Source organism: Blennius ocellaris (genome assembly GCF_963422515.1).
Source record: "Blennius ocellaris genome assembly, chromosome: 23".
NCBI lineage: Eukaryota > Metazoa > Chordata > Actinopteri > Blenniiformes > Blenniidae > Blennius > Blennius ocellaris.
The window spans coordinates 4,417,257-4,438,315 of NC_137672.1; the positions used below are offsets into that span (position 1 = coordinate 4,417,257).

The 21,059-nt window shown below is 45.8% G+C and overlaps 1 protein-coding gene across 1 annotated transcript; it reads right to left on the reverse strand.

Annotated features, from left to right (window-relative positions):
• Window positions 1–12,722: 12,722 nt before the first annotated feature.
• On the reverse strand, window positions 12,723–20,672 carry nat16 (N-acetyltransferase 16; the record flags this gene model as incomplete). The annotated part of the gene is made up of 4 exons (XM_080519348.1): window positions 12,723–12,951; window positions 14,175–14,506; window positions 14,584–14,808; window positions 20,454–20,672. The coding sequence occupies 4 exons, from the start codon at window positions 20,670–20,672 to the stop codon at window positions 12,723–12,725; spliced, it is 1,005 nt and encodes a 334-aa protein (XP_080375474.1).
• Window positions 20,673–21,059: the final 387 nt, after the last annotated feature.

Below are 21,059 nucleotides of genomic sequence, written 5' to 3' on the forward strand. Positions count from 1 at the left end.
AAGAGTCGTCTCTCTGGTTTCATGATGAAGAGTCGTCTGTCTGATTTCATGATGAAGAGTCGTCAGTCTGGTTTCATGATGAAGTGTCGTCAGTCTGGTTTCAAGATGAAGAGTCGTCTCTCTGGTTTCATGATGAAGTGTCGTCAGTCTGGTTTCAAGATGAAGAGTCGTCTGTCTGGTTTCATGATGAAGTGTCGTCAGTCTGGTTTCAAGATGAAGAGTCGTCTCTCTGGTTTCATGATGAAGTGTCGTCAGTCTGGTTTCAAGATGAAGAGTCGTCTCTCTGATTTCATGATGAACAGTCGTCAGTCTGGTTTCATGATGAAGAGTCGTCTCTCTGGTTTCATGATGAAGTGTCGTCAGTCTGGTTTCAAGATGAAGAGTCGTTTGTCTGGTTTCATGATGAAGAGTCGTCTCTCTGGTTTCATGATGAAGAGTCGTCTGTCTGATTTCATGATGAAGAGTCGTCAGTCTGGTTTCACAATGAAGAGTCGTGTGTCTGGTTTCATGATGAAGTGTCGTCAGTCTGGTTTCAAGATGAAGAGTCGTCTGTCTGGTTTCATGATGAAGAGTCGTCTCTCTGGTTTCATGATGAAGAGTCGTCTGTCTGATTTCATGATGAAGAGTCGTCTCTCTGGTTTCATGATGAAGAGTCGTCAGTCTGGTTTCATGATGAAGAGTCTGTCTGGTTTCATGATGAAGAGTCGTGTGTCTGGTTTCATGATGAAGAGTCGTCAGTCTGGTTTCATGATGAAGAGTCTGTCTGGTTTCATGATGAAGAGTCGTCAGTCTGGTTTCATGATGAAGAGTCGTCAGTCTGGTTTCAAGATAAAGAGTCGTCTCTCTGGTTTCACAATGAAGAGTCGTCTGTCTGGTTTCATGATGAAGAGTCGTCTCTCTGGTTTCATGATGAAGAGTCGTCAGTCTGGTTTCATGATGAATTTAAAAGAGTCATCAGTCTGGTTTCAAGATAAAGAGTCGTCTCTCTAGTTTCATGATGAAGGGTCGTCTTTCTGGTTTCATGATGAAGAGTCGTCTTTCTGGTTTCACGATGAAGAGTCGTCTTTCTGGTTTCATGATGAAGAGTCGTCTTTCTGGTTTCATGATGAAGAGTCGTCTCTCTGGTTTCATGATGAAGGGTCGTCTTTCTGGTTTCATGATGAAGAGTCGTCTTTCTGGTTTCATGATGAAGAGTCGTCTCTCTGGTTTCATGATGAAGAGTCGTCAGTCTGGTTTCATGATGAAGAGTCATCAGTCTGGTTTCAAGATAAAGAGTCGTCTCTCTAGTTTCATGATGAAGGGTCGTCTTTCTGGTTTCATGATGAAGAGTCGTCTTTCTGGTTTCATGATGAAGAGTCCTGTCAGTTCCAATGAGCAGCTGTGACAAACCAGAAATGAGAACCTAGAATCTCGCTGTTATTGTGAAGTTGCCTCCCTTGTGTTTCCATGGAGTTCTCCAGGTGTTCTCCAGGTGGAGAACACCTGTAGAAGCTTTGACAACATATGAATAAGCAAAGACAAGATAGAAAAAGAATATGACGACCTTTGTATATTTCTTGTGTTATTGATTCTCTTCATATTTCCACATGTATTTCCTTTTAATTTTGGCACTCCTGTCATTCCACAAGTGCTCGCTGAAAGAAGTACTGGAAGTACTTTATTTTCTGACCCCACCAGAGGGCGCTCTTGGTTTGAAGGGAGAGTCTTAAAGATTGGAGTGTGCTTTCAAACATGTGTAGAACAGACAGCGCCATCTCGTGGCCTCTGAAAATTGAAACATTAATCCAGGAACAATTTAAAGGGATTGAATTACACAAATAGTGATTAAAGCAGTTTTCCTTTTAATAATATGTACTGTAAATACAAGTTTGAGGCAGTACTTGATAATAACACAAATAGTCAACTTTAAACACATTTTTTCTTTTTCTGCAGGAAAATGTTTTTCTAAGTGGCCAGGATGACTATGGTGACCACCATCGGCTCACAGAACATCGCACTTTCATTTTTCAAAACAAAAAAGTACTACAAAATGTTGTGTAAGAAATTATGGATAAGAATAGCTACAAAGTTTTTGGAAGATTTGAGGAAAACTGGGGAAGAAGTTTGATGGTCCCACTCAGGCCCGCCCCTCCCTACACGCAGAACACGCGCTGTGCGTAGGGCCCCGCGATCCATGGGGGGCCCCATTTTGCGCAAGTGAATTGAATTTCCCTCGGGATCAATAAAGTATCATCATGCTCTGCAAATGCGCAAAGGATGCGCTTCATTTTGCCGAGAGGTGCATGTTTGAGCTATAAAGTTCTTGTTCCACTGTTGATAGAGGCTGTTCATTTGATTCGTTAGTAATTGTAATTTATTATTATTATTATTATTATTATTATTATTATTATTATTATTATTATTATTATTATTATTATTATTATTATTATTATTATTATTATTATTATTATGTTATTGGAAGGGGGACCCCAAAATAAAATCCTGTTTCGGGCCCCCACTTGGCCAGGAGTGGCCCTGGTCCCACTAAACAAGAGTGAACAAAAAATAAACAGTGTCTTCGTTCTAATCTGTCAGCCTTTTCCTTTATGTCTCATTAGTAACTGCTGTTGACACTGACAGAACAACACACATGCAGCAGCGGCCGGGAGAATGAGATGTTATGTAACATTGTGGTGTAATGTGGTGTAACATTGTGGTGTAATGTGGTGTAACATTGTGGTGTACCATTGTGGTGTAATGTGGTGTAACATTGTGGTGTATCATTGTGGTGTAATGTGGTGTACCATTGTGGTGTAATGTGGTGTAACATTGTGGTATAATGTGGTGTAACATTGTGGTGTATCATTGTGGTGTAATGTGGTGTAACATTGTGGTATAATATGGTGTAACATTGTGGTGTAGCATTGTGGTGTAACATTGTGGTGTAACATTGTGGTGTACTGTGGTGTAACATTGTGGTATAATGTGGTGTAACATTGTGGTGTAACATTGTGGTGTAACATTGTGGTGTAATGTGGTGTGACATTGTGGTATAATGTGGTGTAATGTGGTGTAACATTGTGGTATAATGTGGTGTAACATTGTGGTGTAGCATTGTGGTGTAACATTGTGGTATAATGTGGTGTAACATTGAGGTGTAACATTGTGGTATAATGTGGTGTAACATTGAGGTGTAACATTGTGGTGTAATGCTATGTTGTAACATTGTGGTGTAACATTGTGCTGTAGCATTGTGGTGCAATGTTGTGGTGTAGCATTGTGGTGTAACATTGTGGTGTAACATTGCGGTATAATGTGGTGTAACGTTGTGGTGTAATGTGGTGTAACATTGTGGTATAATGTGGTGTAACGTTGTGGTGTAATGTGGTGTAACATTGTGGTGTAACATTGTGGTATAATGTGGTGTAACATTGTGGTGTAACATCGTGGTGTAACATTGTGATGTAATGTTATGGTGTAACATTGTGGTGTAACATTGTGACGTAATGTTATGGTGTAACATCGTGGTGTAATATTGTGATGAAATGTTATGGTGTAACATTGTGGTGTAACATTGTGACGTAATGTTATGGTGTAACATTGTGGTGTAACATTGTGGTGTAATGTTATGGTGTAACACTGGGGTGTAGCATTGTGGTGTAACATTGTGGTGTAGTATTGTGGTGTAACATTGTGGTGTAACATTGTGGTGTAACATTATGGTGTAATGTTGTGGTGTAACATTGTGGTGTAACATTGTGGTGTAACATTGTGGTGCAACATTGTGGTGTAATGTTTTGGTGTGACATTGTGGTGTAACATTGTGGTGTAACATTATGGTGTAACATTGTGGTGTAGCATTGTGGTGTAACATTATGGTGTAACATTGTGGTGTAGCATTGTGGTGTAACATTGTGGTGTAATGTTGTGGTGTAACATTGTGGTGTAATGTTATGGTGTGACATTGTGGTGTAACATTGTGGTGTACCTTTGTGGTGTAACATTATGGTGTAACATTGTGGCATAATGAGGTGTAACATTGTGGTGTGACATTGTGGTGTAATGTTATGGTGTAACATTGTGGTGCAACATTGTGGTGTAGCATTGTGGTGTAACATTGTGGTGTAACGTTGTGGTGTAGCATTGTGGACATGGAACGTGACCTCGCTGGGGGGGAAGGAGCCCGAGCTTGTGCAGGAGGTTGAGAGATGCCTTCTCGATATAGTCGGGCTCACCTCCACTCACAGCTTGGACTCTGGAACCCAGCTCCTCCACAGGGGCTGGTTACTCCACTTCTCTGGAGTTGCCCGCAGTGTATGGCGGCGGGCTTGCTTATTGCCCCACAGCTCAGCCGCCATGTGTTGGAGTTCATCCCGGGGAATGAGAGGGTCACCTCCACATCCAGAGGAGCCAGCTGAGGTGGCTCGGGCATCTGTTTTGGATGGACGCCTCCCCAGGCACCTAGGACACGCTGGAGGGACTATGTCTCTCTATGGCCTGGGAACGCCTTGGGGTGCCACCGGAAGAGCTGGAGGAAGAGTCTGGGGCGAGGGAAGTCTGGGCAACTCTGCTCAGACTGCTGCCCCAGTGACCCGGCCTGGATAAGCGGCAGAAAATGGATGGATGGGCACATTTTCTTGAATATAAATAGTTTTGAGGACAAACAATAATTGAAAGCTTTATTTGTATTGTGGTGTTGATTCTTTAAAAAAAGAATCAGTGTTGGACACCTGATTGGTTGCTGAGTTTTGATTTAATTCAAAACTTGTTCTGTTCAGTGTAATTTGTATCTGCTGTGTATAAGATGTGTCAATACACTGAGCAGATGACACATTCTGTTCTTTCTTTCTTTATGTTAAGTAATCCAAAAGTACTCTGGTACGTTACGTTTTTATTTTAGTATTTTACAAAAATTACTTTACTAAAAAGTCAGTAAGTTACTGATTACATTTTTTGACAGGTAACTTGTAAATGTAATGGATTACATTTTTCAAGTAACCTTCCCAAGCCTCAATGTTGTGATGTAATGTTGTTATGTAGCATTGTCGTGCAACGTTGTTATGTCGCGTTGTGGTGTAACGCGGTGTAGCTTTGCGGTGTGACGTTGTGGGGTAGCATTTTGCTGCAATGTTGTACCATAGTTTGTAACATATCATGAGAACCTGAAGGACTCAACATGAAAGAAAACACACTTGTTACTGGTCTTTACTTAAAATACACCAGATGGAGTTTGTTCATGTTCATGATGTCAGCAACACAACAGGAAGGTTCATGTACCTAAAGAGAATTTCAAAATAAAATAGGAAAGTTCATGTACAGACAGAGCATTTCAAATTAAAATAGGAAAGTTCTTGTACAGGCAGCATTTCAAAATAAAACAGGAAGGGTCATGTACAGACAGCTTTTCAAAATATAACAGGAAGGTTCTTGTACAGACAGAGAGTATTTCGAAAGAAAACTATAAGGTTAATGTACAGACAGCTTTTCAAAATAAAACAGGAAGGTTCTTGTAAAGACAGAGTATTTCAAAAGAAAATTGGAAGGTTAATGTACAGGCAGAGCATTTCAAAATATAACACGAAGGTTCATGTACAAAGTCCAAGAGCATTTCAAAATAAAAGCATCATCTTTGAAGTCTATACATCTCTATCATCTCACTGCTTGAGCGCAGCACTCGTATCTCCAGGAACAACGTTAGTCTTCAAGGTCTCTAGTTACTACATTAAAGAGTTAAAGTCTAACGTCTCACAACTTGGAATTACTAAAAAACTAAAAACGAGCACGCTAACGGTACCAGTGGTTTTGAATCTGTTGGTTTTTCCAAACCTGAACCTGCTACTTCAGCTCGAACTCGCTTCAACTCCTTCGTCTGCTCGTCTTCTACAAAATAGACTTTATTTATCATTAAACACTCGTGGAGTGAAACGATTCAACGCTGAAGAGCAAACTCACGCAAATGCGCGAAAACGCGCAGATGCTCTGTTGCATCGTTTCCTCCGGCGTCAATGCTACTTTACAGCAGATGGGAGATTCGGATTATTGCCAAAGTAAGTAAAGTGCACTCTGTTTTCCCGCTAACCCGCTAATATACGAACCCGCTATCCCACTAACCTGGCAGCCAGCTAACCCCCTAACTTGCTAATCTGCTAACTTATTAACCTGCTAACCCACTAACTTGCTAAACCACTAACTCATTAACCTGTTCATCTACTAACGCGCTAATTTGCTAACCCCATCATTTGCTAACCTCATGGCTTGTTCAGTGTTTCAGGAAACAGGCTAATTCAACACAGCCCACCAGGTGGCAGCACTGTCCATCAGCAGGTTATTGATCTGGACAGTGATTGATTCTCAGGTGGACTGATCACACCCACTACAGTCAAACTCATTAGGCTCGTCCAGACTTTCCACATCGTGCTTGTTGTGGTGGTTGTTGTCATTGTTGTTGTGGCAGTGGTGGTGGTACTGGTTAGCGTCGTAGTTGTTGTGGTGGTCGTCGTGACGGTGGTTTTTGTTGTGGTGGTCATGGTTGTTGTCGTAGTTGTTGTGACTGTGGTTGTTGTTGTTGTTGTCGTAGTAGTTGTGGCGGTGCCAGTTGTTGTCGTAGTTGTTGTGGTGGTAATTGTTATCGCAGTTGTGGTGGTGGTGGTGGTTGTGGTGGTGGTTGTTGTTGTGGTGGTAGTTGTTGTGGTGGTAGTGGTTGTTATGGTGGTAATTGTTGTGGTGGTGATGGTTGTTGTCATAGTTGTGGTGGTAGTTGTAGTAGTTGTGTTTGTTGGTGGTTCAGTCTGTACAGTCAGAAGAACAGGTCAGTGCGAGGTCGACCACAGTGGGGGCAAAGACCCTCACGCAAGGTGGAGGAGGATATCTCCATCACCTGGACCAACAGGGTGGTGGAGGATATCTCCGTCACCTGGACCAACAGGGTGGAGGAGGATATCTCCGTCACCTGGACCAACAGGGTGGAGGAGGATATCTCCATCACCTGGACCAACAGGGTGGAGGAGGATATCTCCGTCACCTGGACCAACAGGGTGGAGGAGGATATCTCCGTCACCTGGACCAACAGGGTGGATATCTCCATCACCTGGACCAAGGTGTTGGAGGATATCTCCATCACCTGGACCAACAGGGTGGATATCTCCGTCACCTGGACCAAGGTGTTGGAGGGTATCTCCATCACCTGGACCAACAGGGTGGATATCTCCGTCACCTGGACCAAGGTGTTGGAGGGTATCTCCATCACCTGGACCAACAGGGTGGATATCTCCGTCACCTGGACCAAGGTGTTGGAGGATATCTCCATCACCTGCACCAACAGGGTGGATATCTCCGTCACCTGGACCAAGGTGTTGGAGGATATCTCCGTCACCTGGACCAACAGGGTGGAGGAGGAAAGTCTGCAGTGGCTGTGAGAGTTGGAGCTGTTTGTAGGTCGCTCAGGAAATCAACACTAATTTACTGGAAGCCTCCAGCTGATTGGCTGCATCAGTAATTCACTGGAAGTTGAGCAGTAATTTGGCACTTGTTCTCTGAGCTGCCCTCCAGCGCATGCTGCCCGTCCACTGACCGTCCCCTGCAATGGACGCTCAGTGGACAGACAGTGGAGAAACACTCCGTCTGTCATTGAACACTTGAAGCTTTGGACTTTGTTCTGCTTCCTCCGTTTATTTAAAAGACTCACTTGTAATGTTTTTAATCCCACTTGGTCAAACTAAAAACAATGACGACTCTGTGGAGTTCATGTGAACAATACAACTACAAATATAATGCACCATCATTATCAAATGTATTATTATTATTATTATTATTATTGTTGTTGTTTTTATTGTTATTATCATTATTATTCATAATACTGGTTTTCTCACACTGAAAGTCTATTCGAAATCTGCTGCTTCATCAACACAATAAAGATGTCAACATGTTTAATATATTACAACGCATGCTGAATCACCTGACTGTGTGTGTGTGTGAGTGTGTGTGTGCGTGTGTGCGTGTGTGTGTGCGTGCGTGTGTGTGTTGACATTCAACATGAGAACCTGTCAGAATGGTTTTCCGGTGATTCTCACGAGTTTGGGATCAGTGTGGATCAGTGATGGATCACCAGCACGGCTTCAGCGCTCCACACCTTCATCTTCATCACTCTCACTGAGTATGCACAGTATTTACATGTACTTTATACTACTGTGGAAAAATACAACAAAAATATATTTTTAGCTTTTATTTGTCCTGGAATCTAAAACTTAAACTCTTGTTGCCTTAGATTAGATCTGGATTAGATCTGAATTACATAGATCTGGATTAGATCTGGATGAGATCTGGATGAGATCTGGATGAGATCTGGATAAGATCTGGATGAGATCAGCCAGTTCCTGCCAACAGTTGTCGTGTGTGCATGTGCATGTGCATGTGCATGCGTGCGTGTGTGTGTGTGTGTGTGTGTGTGTGGGAAGACGAGCTGCTCAGAGGATGAAAACGATTTGCCTTTCATCAGGAAGTGATGTCAGAGGCGAGCTGGAGGAACTCATGCTGAGACAGACTGTGGCCGACGGACCGACCTGCAGGCGTTGGATTAGTTGGGATTACGAAGTCCCAGATAAGAGATAGAAAACGTGACTCCTGCTCAGGATTCATGTCAACGACTCTCATTCACAGGTTGTGACTGGATTTAAACTGATTGATTAGTGTGATCGGTCAATCAATCATCATTCATCAAAGATGATTAACTCTGGTCTTCTCTTCTGGATTAACTTCAGGATTAACTCTAGTTTTCTCTTCTGGATTAACTCTGGTCTTCTCTTCTGGATTAACTGCAGGATTAACTCTAGTTTTCTCTTCTGGATTAACTCTGGTCTTCTCTTCTGGATTAACTTCAGGATTAACTCTGGTCTTCTCTTCTGGATTAATTTCAGGATTAACTCTAGTTTTCTCTTCTGGATTAACTCTGGTCTTCTCTTCTGGATTAACTTCAGGATTAACTCTGGTCTTCTCTTCTGGATTAACTTTCGTCGTCTCTTCTGGATTAACTTCAGGATTAACTCAGGTTTTCTCTTATGGATGTAACTTCAGGATTAGTTATAGTCTTCTCTTATCCAGGTAACTTCAGGACTTTGGTTTGCTCTTCTGGATAACCTTCAGGATTAACTCAGGTTTTATTTTATGAAGGTAACTTCAGGATTAACTCTGGTCTTCTCTTCTGGATTAACTTCAGGATTAACTTTCGTCATCTCTTCTGGATTAACTCAGGTTTTCTCTTATGGATGTAACCTCGGGATTAACTCTGTTTTTCTCTGATCCAGGTAACTTCAGGATTAATTCTTGTCTTCTCTTATCTAGGTAACTTCAGGATTAATTTTGGTTTTCTCTTCTGGATTAACTTCAGGATTAACTCAAATTGTCAATTAAGGAGGTAACTTCCGGATTAACTCTGGTTTCCTCTTATCCAGGTAACCTCATGATTAACTCTGGTCTTCTCTTTTGGATTAACTCCAGGATTAACTCAGGTTTTATCTTATCCAGGTAACTTCAGGATTAACTCTTATGTTCTCTTCTGGATTAACTTCAGGATTAACTCAGGTTTTCTCTTATCCAGGTAACTTCATTATTAAGTTTGTTTTTCACTAATCCAGGTAACTTCAGGATTAACTCTAGTTTTCTCTTATCCAGGTAACTTCAGATTAACTCTCGTCTTCTCTTCTGGATTAACTTCAGAATTAACTCTGGTTTTCTCTTATGGAGGTACCTTCAGGGTAAACTCGGGTTTTCTGTTATCCAGGTAACTTCAATATTAACTCAGGTTTTCTCTTATCCATGTAACTTCAGGGTTAACTCAGTTTTTCTGTACTACAGCTGACGTTGGTTCACTTCTTCCAGGATAAATCACCATGGTAACTGACTCTGAATGCGCCTGGAAAAACCTTCTCCTAGCGGCGGGCTGCAAATCTACCCATCATGTATCCCAAATGCTGTCTCGACGAAATGTTGTAACTTGTCTGTGTTGATGCTAAATGTGCCTGAGGTGGGTTTTTCCCCCCCCCAATTACAGACTGAGCTCCTCAGAACACAGTCTTTAATCTGCCTTTTTTCCCTCCTCTCCTCACCTCATGTGTCCTTCTTTCCCCAAAACTTTCTATGTGAATGTAATTTCGTTGTACCTGTACCTGTACCTGTACCTGTACAATGACAATACATGATTCAAATCAAAAATTCAAATGAATGTCTAACCTGCTCTGGATCAGGATATGTCCTGGATAAGATCACAGTGAGGGTTAGGGTAACGAAGATATCTTGGTCTGTTAATCCAGGTAACAGAGATATCCTGGTATGTTAATCCAGGTAAAATAAATATCCTGGTATATTACTCCTGGAAACAGTGATATCTTGGTATGTTAATTGTAATATAGGATTAGGGTCAGGATTAGGATTCCGATTAGTATCAGGATTGGGATTAGGATCATGATTAGTATCAGGATTGGGATTTGGATCATAATTAGGATTGGGGTGAGTATTAGGATTGGGATCAGGATCATGATTAGGATTGGGATCAGTATTAGGATCATGACTAGGATTGGGACCAGTATTAGGATTGGGATTAGGATAATGACTAGGATTGGGATCAGTATTAGGATTGGGATTAGGATCATGACTATGATTGCGATCAGTATTAGGATTGGGATTCGGATCATGACTAGGGTTGGGATCAGTATTAGGATTGGGATTAGGACCATGACTAGGATTGGGATTAGTGTCAGGATCATGATTAGGACCGTGATTAGGATCAGGATTAGGATTCGGAGCACTGGTCGTGGTTTGAAGGCCCATAATGACTGAACAGTCCAGTCTGAGTTGTTCCAGCTCATGTCTGTGAAACATTAAAGTGAATCATTGAGTTTCTGTTGATTCAACTTGTTTTCCTGAAGCTGCTTCCTGCCAGATGAAGCCTCGTCGTCTGTTCAACAGAAGCTCCTTATTCTAGATTACCTAACCTGCGTTTTACTTACAGCTCCAGAAGTCCATGGTTTTATTGCAGCATTTCAGTCCAATATTATATTAGTAAGACATTTATCTGTACAGTGGAATATTTGAAATGAACAAAGACAGAAGTTAAGACTCGACCGCGGAGGGGGACTTCTCTCACGTTAATCGTCGGAACACGATCGTTTCACAATCGATCCCCAAGGTAAAAACAAAACGACGTATGAGTGCTTGGATCCTTTCAGTTGAACTGGCGACTCAAACTGTGGCGGGTTTGAATAAAGTGCTGTTGGACTTGTGCAGATTCAGTGACCAATCAGACTTTGTAGTTTTAGTGGGATATTTAGAGACAGAAGAGACGTGACGGTCTGAGACGCTCCGCAGCTTCCTCCTCCTCCTCCTCCTCCTCCTATTCCTCCTCCTCCTCTTCTTCCTCCTCCTCCTCCTCCTCTTCCTCCTCCCCTTCCTCCTCCCCCTCCTCCTCTTCCTCCTCCTCCTCTTCCTCCTCCTCAGCCTCACAGGGCTGCTGCTCATTGGTGAGTTCACAGCCTGAGAAACCTTCTCATCCTTATCACTCCTCATCCCTCCTCATTATCATCATCACTCCTCATCATCATCACCACTGATCATCACTCCTCATCCTCATCATCATCACTCCTCCTCGTCAACATCACTTCTCTACATTATCACTCATCATCCTCATCACTCATCATTACTCATCATGATTGCTTCTCATCATCACTCCTCAGCCTCATCACTTCTCATCCTCATCACTCACCATGCGCATTGCTCCTCATCACTTCTCATCCTCATCACTTCTCATCATCATCAATTTGTATTCTCATCATGTATTCTCATCATCACTTGTCATCTTCATAATTCATCCTAATCACTTCTCATCCTCATCATTTATCATGATCATTTCTCATCCTCATCATTCATTATCACCACTCCTCCTCATTTCTCATCGTTTCTCACCATCATTCCCCATCATGATTTCTCATCCTCATCACTTCTTATCTCATCTTCATCACTGCTCATCCTCATTACTTCATGTCCACCATTCTGGCGACTGACGGAAACACACAGCATGGAGGTGAATATCTAAAACACCCAAACAACCAGGTAGCTGTCATGATGAACCAGGTCCAGCTGTCATGATGAACCAGGTCCAGCTGACATGATGAACCAGGTCCAGCTGTCATGATGAACCAGGTCCAGCTGACATGATGAACCAGGTCCAGCTGAAATGATGAACCAGGTCCAGCTGACATGATGAACCAGGTCCAGCTGACATGATGAACCAGGTCCAGCTGTCATGATGAACCAGGTCCAGCTAACATGATGAACCAGGTCCAACTGTCATGATGAACCAGGTCCAGCTGTCATGATGAACCAGGTCCAGCTGTCATGATGAACTACCATGAAAACGTTAGTCTGATGCACTGGCCACCAACCCTGACCCTAACTTTAACCCTGACCCTAACTTTAATCCCGACCCCAACTTTAACCCTGACCCTAACTTTAACCCTGACCCTAACTTTAACCCTGACCTTAACCCGACCCAGTCGCTGACTAGGTGCTGGTGGTTTTTGGTCCATGCTGTGTGTTTGTTTTGTTTCTTGATTCTGAGGTTTTGTTTAGTTAGACGACGTTAGTTTCTTGGTTTCTAGCTCCTCAGTGTTTGTCTCTTGAGTGGAATCCAGTCGTTTCCCTTCTTCATTCCGTTCTTGACCTTCGTCGCTGCTCCGCTCCACAACCTCCGGCAACTAGGCCACATCGGACTCCACCACGCACTGCTCGGTGTATTCCTTCACCAGCTCCACGCTCAGAACGCTCTGGCAGAACTCCGCCATGGGCTGCCACAGCGCCGGCTCCAGGAACATCTGGCACATCACGTGACCCTTCAGGGTGGAGGTGTGACGAAGCAGGTGGCTCAGGAACTGCTGGCGGACCAGGACCAGGTCTTTACCGAACATGTCGATGTTCAGGTAGTACCTGGTTCAAACACAGAGCTTCAGTGTGAGATAGGGAATCAACGTCCTACATCACAAACATCAACATTAGTATTCTGAGACATTCATTGTAACCGAGATCAAAGGTCATCTGCATCATCAGCGTGGAACCAAAACATCTCAGTTAGCCAGAGTCTGGTGGAGGAAGACAACGTGGACCAAGGTTCATTAGAGTCACCTTCAGTTGATACAAGCTTCAAATGTCCTGATGGTATGACCTTCAAATGTCCTGACAAAACGACCTTCAAATGTCCTGATGGTACGACCTTCAAATGTCCTGATGGTATGATCTTCAAGTGTCCTGACAAAACGACCTTCAAATGTCCTGATGAAATGAGCTTCAAATGTCCTGATGGTATAACCTTTAAATGTCCCGATGGTATGACCTTCTATTGTCATGAGAAGACGACCTTCAAATGTCCTGATGAAATGAGCTTCAAATGTCCTGATGGTATAACCTTTAAATGTCCTGACAAAGCAACCATCAAATGTCCTGATGGTATGACCTTCATATGTCCTGACAAAACAACCTTCAAATGTCCCAATGGTATGACTTTCAAATTTCCTGATGGTACGACCTTCAAATGTCCTGATGGTACGATCTTCAAGTGTCCTGATGGTATTACCTTCTATTGTCATTAGAAGACGACCTTCAAATGTCCTGATGAAACGACCTTCAAATATCCTGACAATACGACCTTCAAATGTCCTGACGGTATGACCTTCAAATGGCCTGATGGTATGACCTTCAAATGTCCTGATGGTGTGACCTTGAAATGTCCTGACAATACGACCTTCAAATATCCTGACGGTATGACCTTCAAATGGCCTGACAAAATGACTTTCCAATGTCCTGACGAAACGACCTTCAAATGCTCTGATGGTATGATTATTTCAGCTGCTTCAGACGACTGATCATTTAATCAGTGTGGTGATCAATCAGTTGATCAGTGTGGTGATCAATCAGTTAATGGTCTTTCAGTTTCAAGTCAAAGTGATGAAGCTGATGAAGGAGGAAAAACTTCTGACATCCCGCCAGAATAAAGTCTCTCCAGCAGCACCAAAGACAAGCCGAAGGAAGTTTCCGCCTGCCAGAGTCCTGAAGCCTGTGTTACTAAGCAACAGGTGATGACCCCTGCTATGACCCCTCCCCCCTTAGGTTTGGGTTCAGACTGGTCCGGCAGGCACAGCTGGACCGACACTCACCAGTCATCTCCTATTGGCACCCTGAAGGGGAAGGTGCACAGGCTGGCCACCGAGGGGCGCTGCTCGTCGTCCACCATCCAGTCGATGTCCTTCTTCAGCAGGATGCTCATATTGCTGAGGGACGGCTTGAAGGGCTGCCAGTCCTGGATGATGGTGGCGTTGGGCAGGACGCCCTGCATGAGGTCAGAGGTCACGTAAAGCCGCTGCACTGCAGGGGGGTCCAGGCGCACGGGGGACCGGCCGAACCGGGAGGACTGGATGTCTCCCACTGGACCGAGTTCAGACAGACGGACCTGGACCTCTTCGGCCCTGAATCGCACCAGCAGGATCCCCTGGACACATCAAGACCACATGAAACAAGCAGGACCTGGCAGTACCAGGCTAGACCTGAAGGGCGGCAACACCATACCTGTTTGGTGATAACCCGGTACTTCTGGAAGTCTTTGGGTCCCAGTTGGTCATCGCGGGTCAGGCGGGTCACTTTCACCTCTGGGAACTTGGACTTGACCAGGTCCGAGCAGAAACGCAGCAGAACCCCGGCCACACCTTTACCTCGTTCCTGAGGAGCCACACGAAGACCCTCCACTAGCATCGTCTCGCCGTCGTCGATCACACACACCGACTCCAGGGCGATCTGGAACCAGCACAGAACCGGAATTACCAGAACCAGCAGAGAACTAAGATCACCTGAACCAGAAGAGAACCCAGATTACCAGAACCAGCATCGAACCAGAATTACCAGAACCAGCAGGGTACCAGGATTACCAGAATCAGCAGGGAACTGACTGAGGAATCAAATGAGGAACTGCCGTGGAGCAACCAGGAGTGAGTGAACTGTTCAGCCGCTGATGGGAGGATGACTGTGTGTGTGTGGAGCCACATATGTACCCAGTGGTGGACCTGGCTTGTTTTACGCGAACACCAGCGCCTCCACCAGACGCATCTGAGACGGTGATTCTCATTTCCTCTGCTGTGCTTCTTTCACAGATTGAGCCCTGGGCGGCTGCCCACATCCCTCATCACCAAACTCACCACTGTATATACTAAACTCTCCTGATTCGCCACAATCCTGGCAGATTGGTGAGAGAAAGTGACGATGTAGCAGTGCGGACCAATATTGGTGACGGTGCGTAACGACTCGAGATGATTCGCCACCGTGTCGTGCTTTTACTTGTAACGCATGACAACAGGTGGCGACTGTCCGAGACGCCGCGGCCCTGAATCATTTCATTTTGGTCAAAATGTTGGATCTGCAGTCCGGAATTGAGATTCAGGCACTTTGAGACTTGTCACTTTGTGTGAATGCAGCTTTAGGCTTCCTGCAGCTGTACAAGATCAGGCAAGGCTTCATACCAACTTGTACTTCCTCTGGGTTCAGAACCACACACGGCAGAGACGTGGGATAGTAGACTTTGAAAGGACAGTCCTCTTAATGAGACTGATTCTACCAAGAAACAGGGTTGGAAAGTCAGAGGGTCAGGAAGATCGGAGGATTGGGGGGGGGTTGCAGGGTCAGAGGGTCAGGGGTTCAGGAGGGTCAGAGGGTCAGGAAGGTTGGAGGGTCAGTGGTTCAGAGGGTCGGAGGTTCAGAAAGGTTGAAAAGTCAGAGGGTCAGTGGTTCAGAGGGTCGGAGGGTCAGGAAGGTCGGAGAGTCGGAGGGTCAGAGTGTCAGGATGGTCGGAGAGTCGGAGGGTCAAGAGGGTTGGAGGTTCAGGGGGGCCAGAGGGTTGGAGGGTCAGGAAGGTCGGAGAGTTGGAGGATCAGAAGGGTCGGAGAGTCAGGATCGGAGGATCAGGAAGGTCAGAGAGTCAGAGGGTCAGGAAGGTCAGAGAGTCAGAGGGTCAGGAAGGTCGGAGAGTTGGATGGTCGTAGGGTTGGAGGGTCAGAGGGTCGGAGGATCAGGAGGGTTGGAGGGTCAGAGGACTATCTCAAGCTGTGCTCAGCAAGAGTGGACATCCTCTGACCTGGAGTGAGGAGATCCTCCAGAGGTGGGAAGAACACTTTGATCTCCTGAACCCGGGGAGCACGCCTCCCTTAAAGCATGCAAGGCCCGATACAGGAGGAACAATGCAGCTTCCATCCTGGCTGTGGAAGAACAGACCAGCTCTTCACCCTCTCACTGAACAGAAGGTGGAGAAGGTGTACGACCGTATCCCTTATGGAGCTTAGGGATTGTGGGAGGAGCTTATGGGACCTGGACATGGACATGGACTCCACCGGGGCTAAGTCTTGGCACCCCATTTGTTCCTAGCATGGACAGGGTGTCGAGGCGTAGCCAGGGATAGGAAGGCATCATGTGTGGGAAGAAGGGCATCATGGGGGTATTTGATTGCATCATTGGGGGGGTATGAGGGCATCATGTCGGGGTAGAAGGGCATCATGGGGGTATTTGAGTGCATCATTGGGGGGTATGAGGGAATCATGTTGGGGTATTTGAGTGCATCACGGGGGTGGGAGGACATCATGTTGGGGAGTAGGAGGCAATCATGAGGGGTGGGAGGGCATCTTGTGGGGGTAGGAGGGCATCATAGGGGTAGAGGGGCATCATGGGGGTAGAGGGCATCATTCAGAGCATCTCCAGCAGTGAGAGCACCTGAGCAGCTCCAGAGCCAGAGGAGCTCCAGAAAGAAGAGCAGCTCCAAAAGAAGGAGCAGCTCCGGAAACCAGAGCAGCTCCAAAAGGAGGAGCAGCTCTTGTAGCAAGAGCACAAGAGAAGCACCAGCAACTAGAGACCCAGAGAAGCTCAAGAAGCCGGTGTCCCAGATCTGCTCCAGCAGCCAGAGCTGTCCTGCTGGATTAACTCGCCACTTTCTCCTGCTGGATTAACTCCCCAGTCCTGCTAGAATAACTCCCCACTGTGTCCTGCTGGATTAACTCCTCAGTCCTGCTGGATTAACTCCCCAGTCCCACTGGATTAAGTAAACACTTTGTCCTGCTAGATTAACACCTCAGTCCTGCTGGATTAACTCCTCAGTCCTGCTGGATTAACTCCCCAGTCCCACTGGATTAAGTAAACACTTTGTCCTGCTAGATTAACACCTCAGTCCTGCTGGATTAATCCCCCAGTCCTGCTGGAATGACTCACCACTTTGTCCTGCTGGATTACCTCCCCAGTCCTGCTGGATTAACTCCACACACTGTCCTGCTGGATTAATTCCCCAGTCCTGCTGGAATGACTCACCACTTTGTCCTGCTGGATTAACTCCCCAGTCCTGTTGGATTAACTACACACACTGTCCTGCTGGATTAATTCCTGAGTCCCACTGGATTAACTCACCACTTTGTCCTGCTGGATTAACACCTCACTCCATCCTGCTGGATTAATTCCTGAGTCCCACTGGATTAACTCACCACCTCGTCCTGCTGGAGTCACACCTCACTCCAGCTGGATTAACTCACCACTTTGTGCTGCTGGATTAACTCACCACTTTGTCCTGCCAGATTAACTTCCGAGTCCTGCTGGATTAACTCCTCAATCCTGCTGGATTAATTCCCCAGTCCTGCTGGAATGACTCACCACTTTGTCCTGCTGGATTAACTCACCACTTTGTCCTGCTGGATTAATTTCCCAGTCTTTCTGGATTAACTCACCAGTCTCACTGGATGAAGTCCCCAGTCCAGCTGGTTTAATGTCCCGCTTTGTCCTGCTGGATTAACTCACCACTTTGTCCTGTTGGATTAACTCCCCAGTCCTGCTGCATTAGCTCCCCAGTTCTGCTGGATTTATTTCAGAGTCCCGTTGGATTATCTCGCCACTTTATCCTGCTGGATAAATTCCCTAGTCCTGCTGGAATGACTCATCACTTTGTCTTGCTGGATTAACTCACCGCTTTGTCCTGTTGGATTAACTCACCACTTTGTTCTGCTGGATTAACTCTCCAGTCACGTTGGATTACCTCACCACTTTGTCCTGCTGGATTAACTTCCCAGCATTGCTGGTTTACCTCATCAATTTGTCCTGCTGAATTAACTCCCCAGTCCTGCTGGATTAACTCCCCAGTCCTGCTGGATTAACTCACCACTTTGTCCTGCTGGATTAACTCCCCAGTCCTGCTGGATTAACTCACCACTTTATCCTGCTGGATTAACTCCCCAGTCCTGATGAAATAACTTCCCACTTTGTCCTACTGGATTAACTCCCTAGTCTCGCTGTATTATCTCAACACCTTGTCATGCTGGATCAACTTCTCAATCCTGCTGGATTAACTCACCAGTCCTGCTGGATTAGCTCACCAGTCCTGCTGGAATGACTCACCACTTTGTCCTGCTGGATTAACTCACCAGTCCCGCTGGATTAACTCACCACTTTGTCCTGCTAGATTAACTCCCCAGTTGTGCTTGATTAAATCCACACTCTGTCCTGCTGGATTAATTCCCGTCAGGCTGGATTAACTCACCACTTTGTCCTGCTGGATTAACATCCCAGCATTGCTGGTTTACCTCATCAATTTGTCCTGCTGAATTAACTCCCCAGTCCTGCTAGATTAACTCACCACTTTGTCCTGCTGGATTAACTCACCAGTCCTGCTGGATTAACTCACCACTTTGTCCTGCTGGATTAACTCCCCAGTCCTGCTGGATTAACTCACCACTTTATCCTGCTGGATCAACTCCCCAGTCCTGATGTAATAACTTCCCACTTTGTCCTACTGGATTAACTCCCTAGTCTCGCTGTATTATCTCACCACCTTGTTATGCTGGATCAATTTCTCAATCCTGCTGGATTAACTCACCAGTCCTGCTGCATTAACTCCCCAGTCCTACTGGATAAATTCCCCAGTCCTGCTGGAATGACTTACCACTTTGTCCTGCTGGATTAACTCACCAGTCCCGCTGGATTAACTCACCACTTTGTCCTGCTAGATTAACTCCCCAGTTGTGCTTGATTAAATCCACACTTTGTCCTGCTGGATTAATTCCCCAGTCAGGCTGGATTAACTCACCACTTTGTCCTGCTGGATTAACTTCCCAGCATTGCTGGTTTACCTCATCAATTTGTCCTGCTGAATTAACTCCCCAGTCCTGCTGGATTAACTCACCACTTTAACCTGCTGGATTAACTCCCCAGTTCTGCTGAATTAACTCCCCAGTCCTGCTGAAATAACTCACCACTTTGTCCTACTGGATTAACTCCCTAGTCTTGTTGTATTATCTCACCACCTTGTCATGCTGGATCAACTTCTCAATCCTGCTGGATTAACTCACCAGTCCTGCTGGATTAACTCCCCAGTCCTGCTGGAATGACTCACCACTTTGTCCTGCTGGATTAATTCACCAGTCCCACTGGATTAACTCACCACTTTGACCTGCTAGATAAACTCCCCAGTCATGCTAGTTTAAATCCACACACTGTCCTGCTGGATTAACTCCCCAGTCCTGCTGGATTAACTCATCACTTTGTACTGCTAGATTAACTCCCCAGTTGTGCTTGACTAAATCCACACTCTGTCCTGCTGGATTAATTCCCCAGTCAGGCTGGATTAACTCACCAGTTTGTCCTGCTGGATGAACTCCCCAGCTCTGCTGGATTAACTCACCACTTTGTCCTTCTGGATGAACGCCTCAATCCTGCTGGATTAACTCCCCAGTCCTGCTGGAGGAAGTCCCCGGTCCTGCTAGATTAACTCACCACTTTATCTCACTGGATTAACACCCCAGTTCTGCTGGATTAACTCACCACTTTGTCATGCTGGATTAACACCCCAGTTCTGCTGGATTAACTCACCACTTTGTCATGCTGGATTAACACCCCAGTTCTGCTGGATTAACTCACCACTTTGTTGTGCTGGATTAACTCCTCAGTAATGCTGGATTAACTCACCAGTCCTTCTGGAATAACTTACCACTTTGTCCTGCTGGATTAACTCCCCAGTCCCACTGGATTAACTCCCCAGTCCTTCTGGATTAACACCCCAGTCCCACTGGATGACGTCCCCAGTCCTGCTGGATTAACTCACCACTTTGTCCTGCTGGATTAACTCCTAAATCCTGCTGGATTAACTCCCCAGTACTGCTGGAGTAACTCACCAGTCCTGCTGGATTAACTCCCTAGTCCTCCTGGAATAATTCACCACTTTGTCCTGCTGGATTAACTCCCCAGTCCCACAAGATTAACTCCCCAGTCCTCATGTATTAAGTCGCCACGTTGTTCTGCTGGATTAACTCCCCAGTCCCGCTGGATTAACTCCCCTGTCCCGCTGTATTAACGCCCCAGTCCTGCTCGATTAACTCACCACTTTATCCTGCTGGATTAACTCCCGTCCCGCTGAATTAACTCACCACTTTGTCCTGCTTGCGGGCCAGGATGACGGTGCGGTTGCTCTCCTGCAGCCAGCTGCTGTAGCGGGTGGGCAGGTAGTCCAGGCCTCCATAGATGTCCTGGCTCATGGCCATGATTTCTTCGAAGTCGTCCTCGGTGGCCAGGGAGAAGTGCAGGCCAGCCTGGCTCAGGCCCAGCGCCTCGGGGAGCGGCATCGTCAGGCTGCTGTCAATCTTCATCTTTACCCTGCTGATGACACAACGGAGGAAGCGTCATAAGGGCGGAGCCAAGACTGTAGACAACCAGAGACATGTGAGGGCGGAGCCAAGACTGTAGAGAACCAGAGACACTTGAGGGCGGAGCTAAGACTGTAGAGAACCAGAGGCACGTGAGGGCAGAGCCAAGACTGTAGACAACCAGAGACACATGAGGGCGGAGCTAAGACTGTAGAGAACCAGAGACACGTGAGGGCAGAGCTAAGACTGTAGAGAACCAGAGACACGTGAGGGCGGAGCCAAGACTGTAGACAACCAGAGACACGTGAGGGCGGAGCCAAGACTGTAGAGAACCAGAGACACGTGAGGGCAGAGCTAAGACTGTAGAGAACCAGAGACACGTGAGAGCGG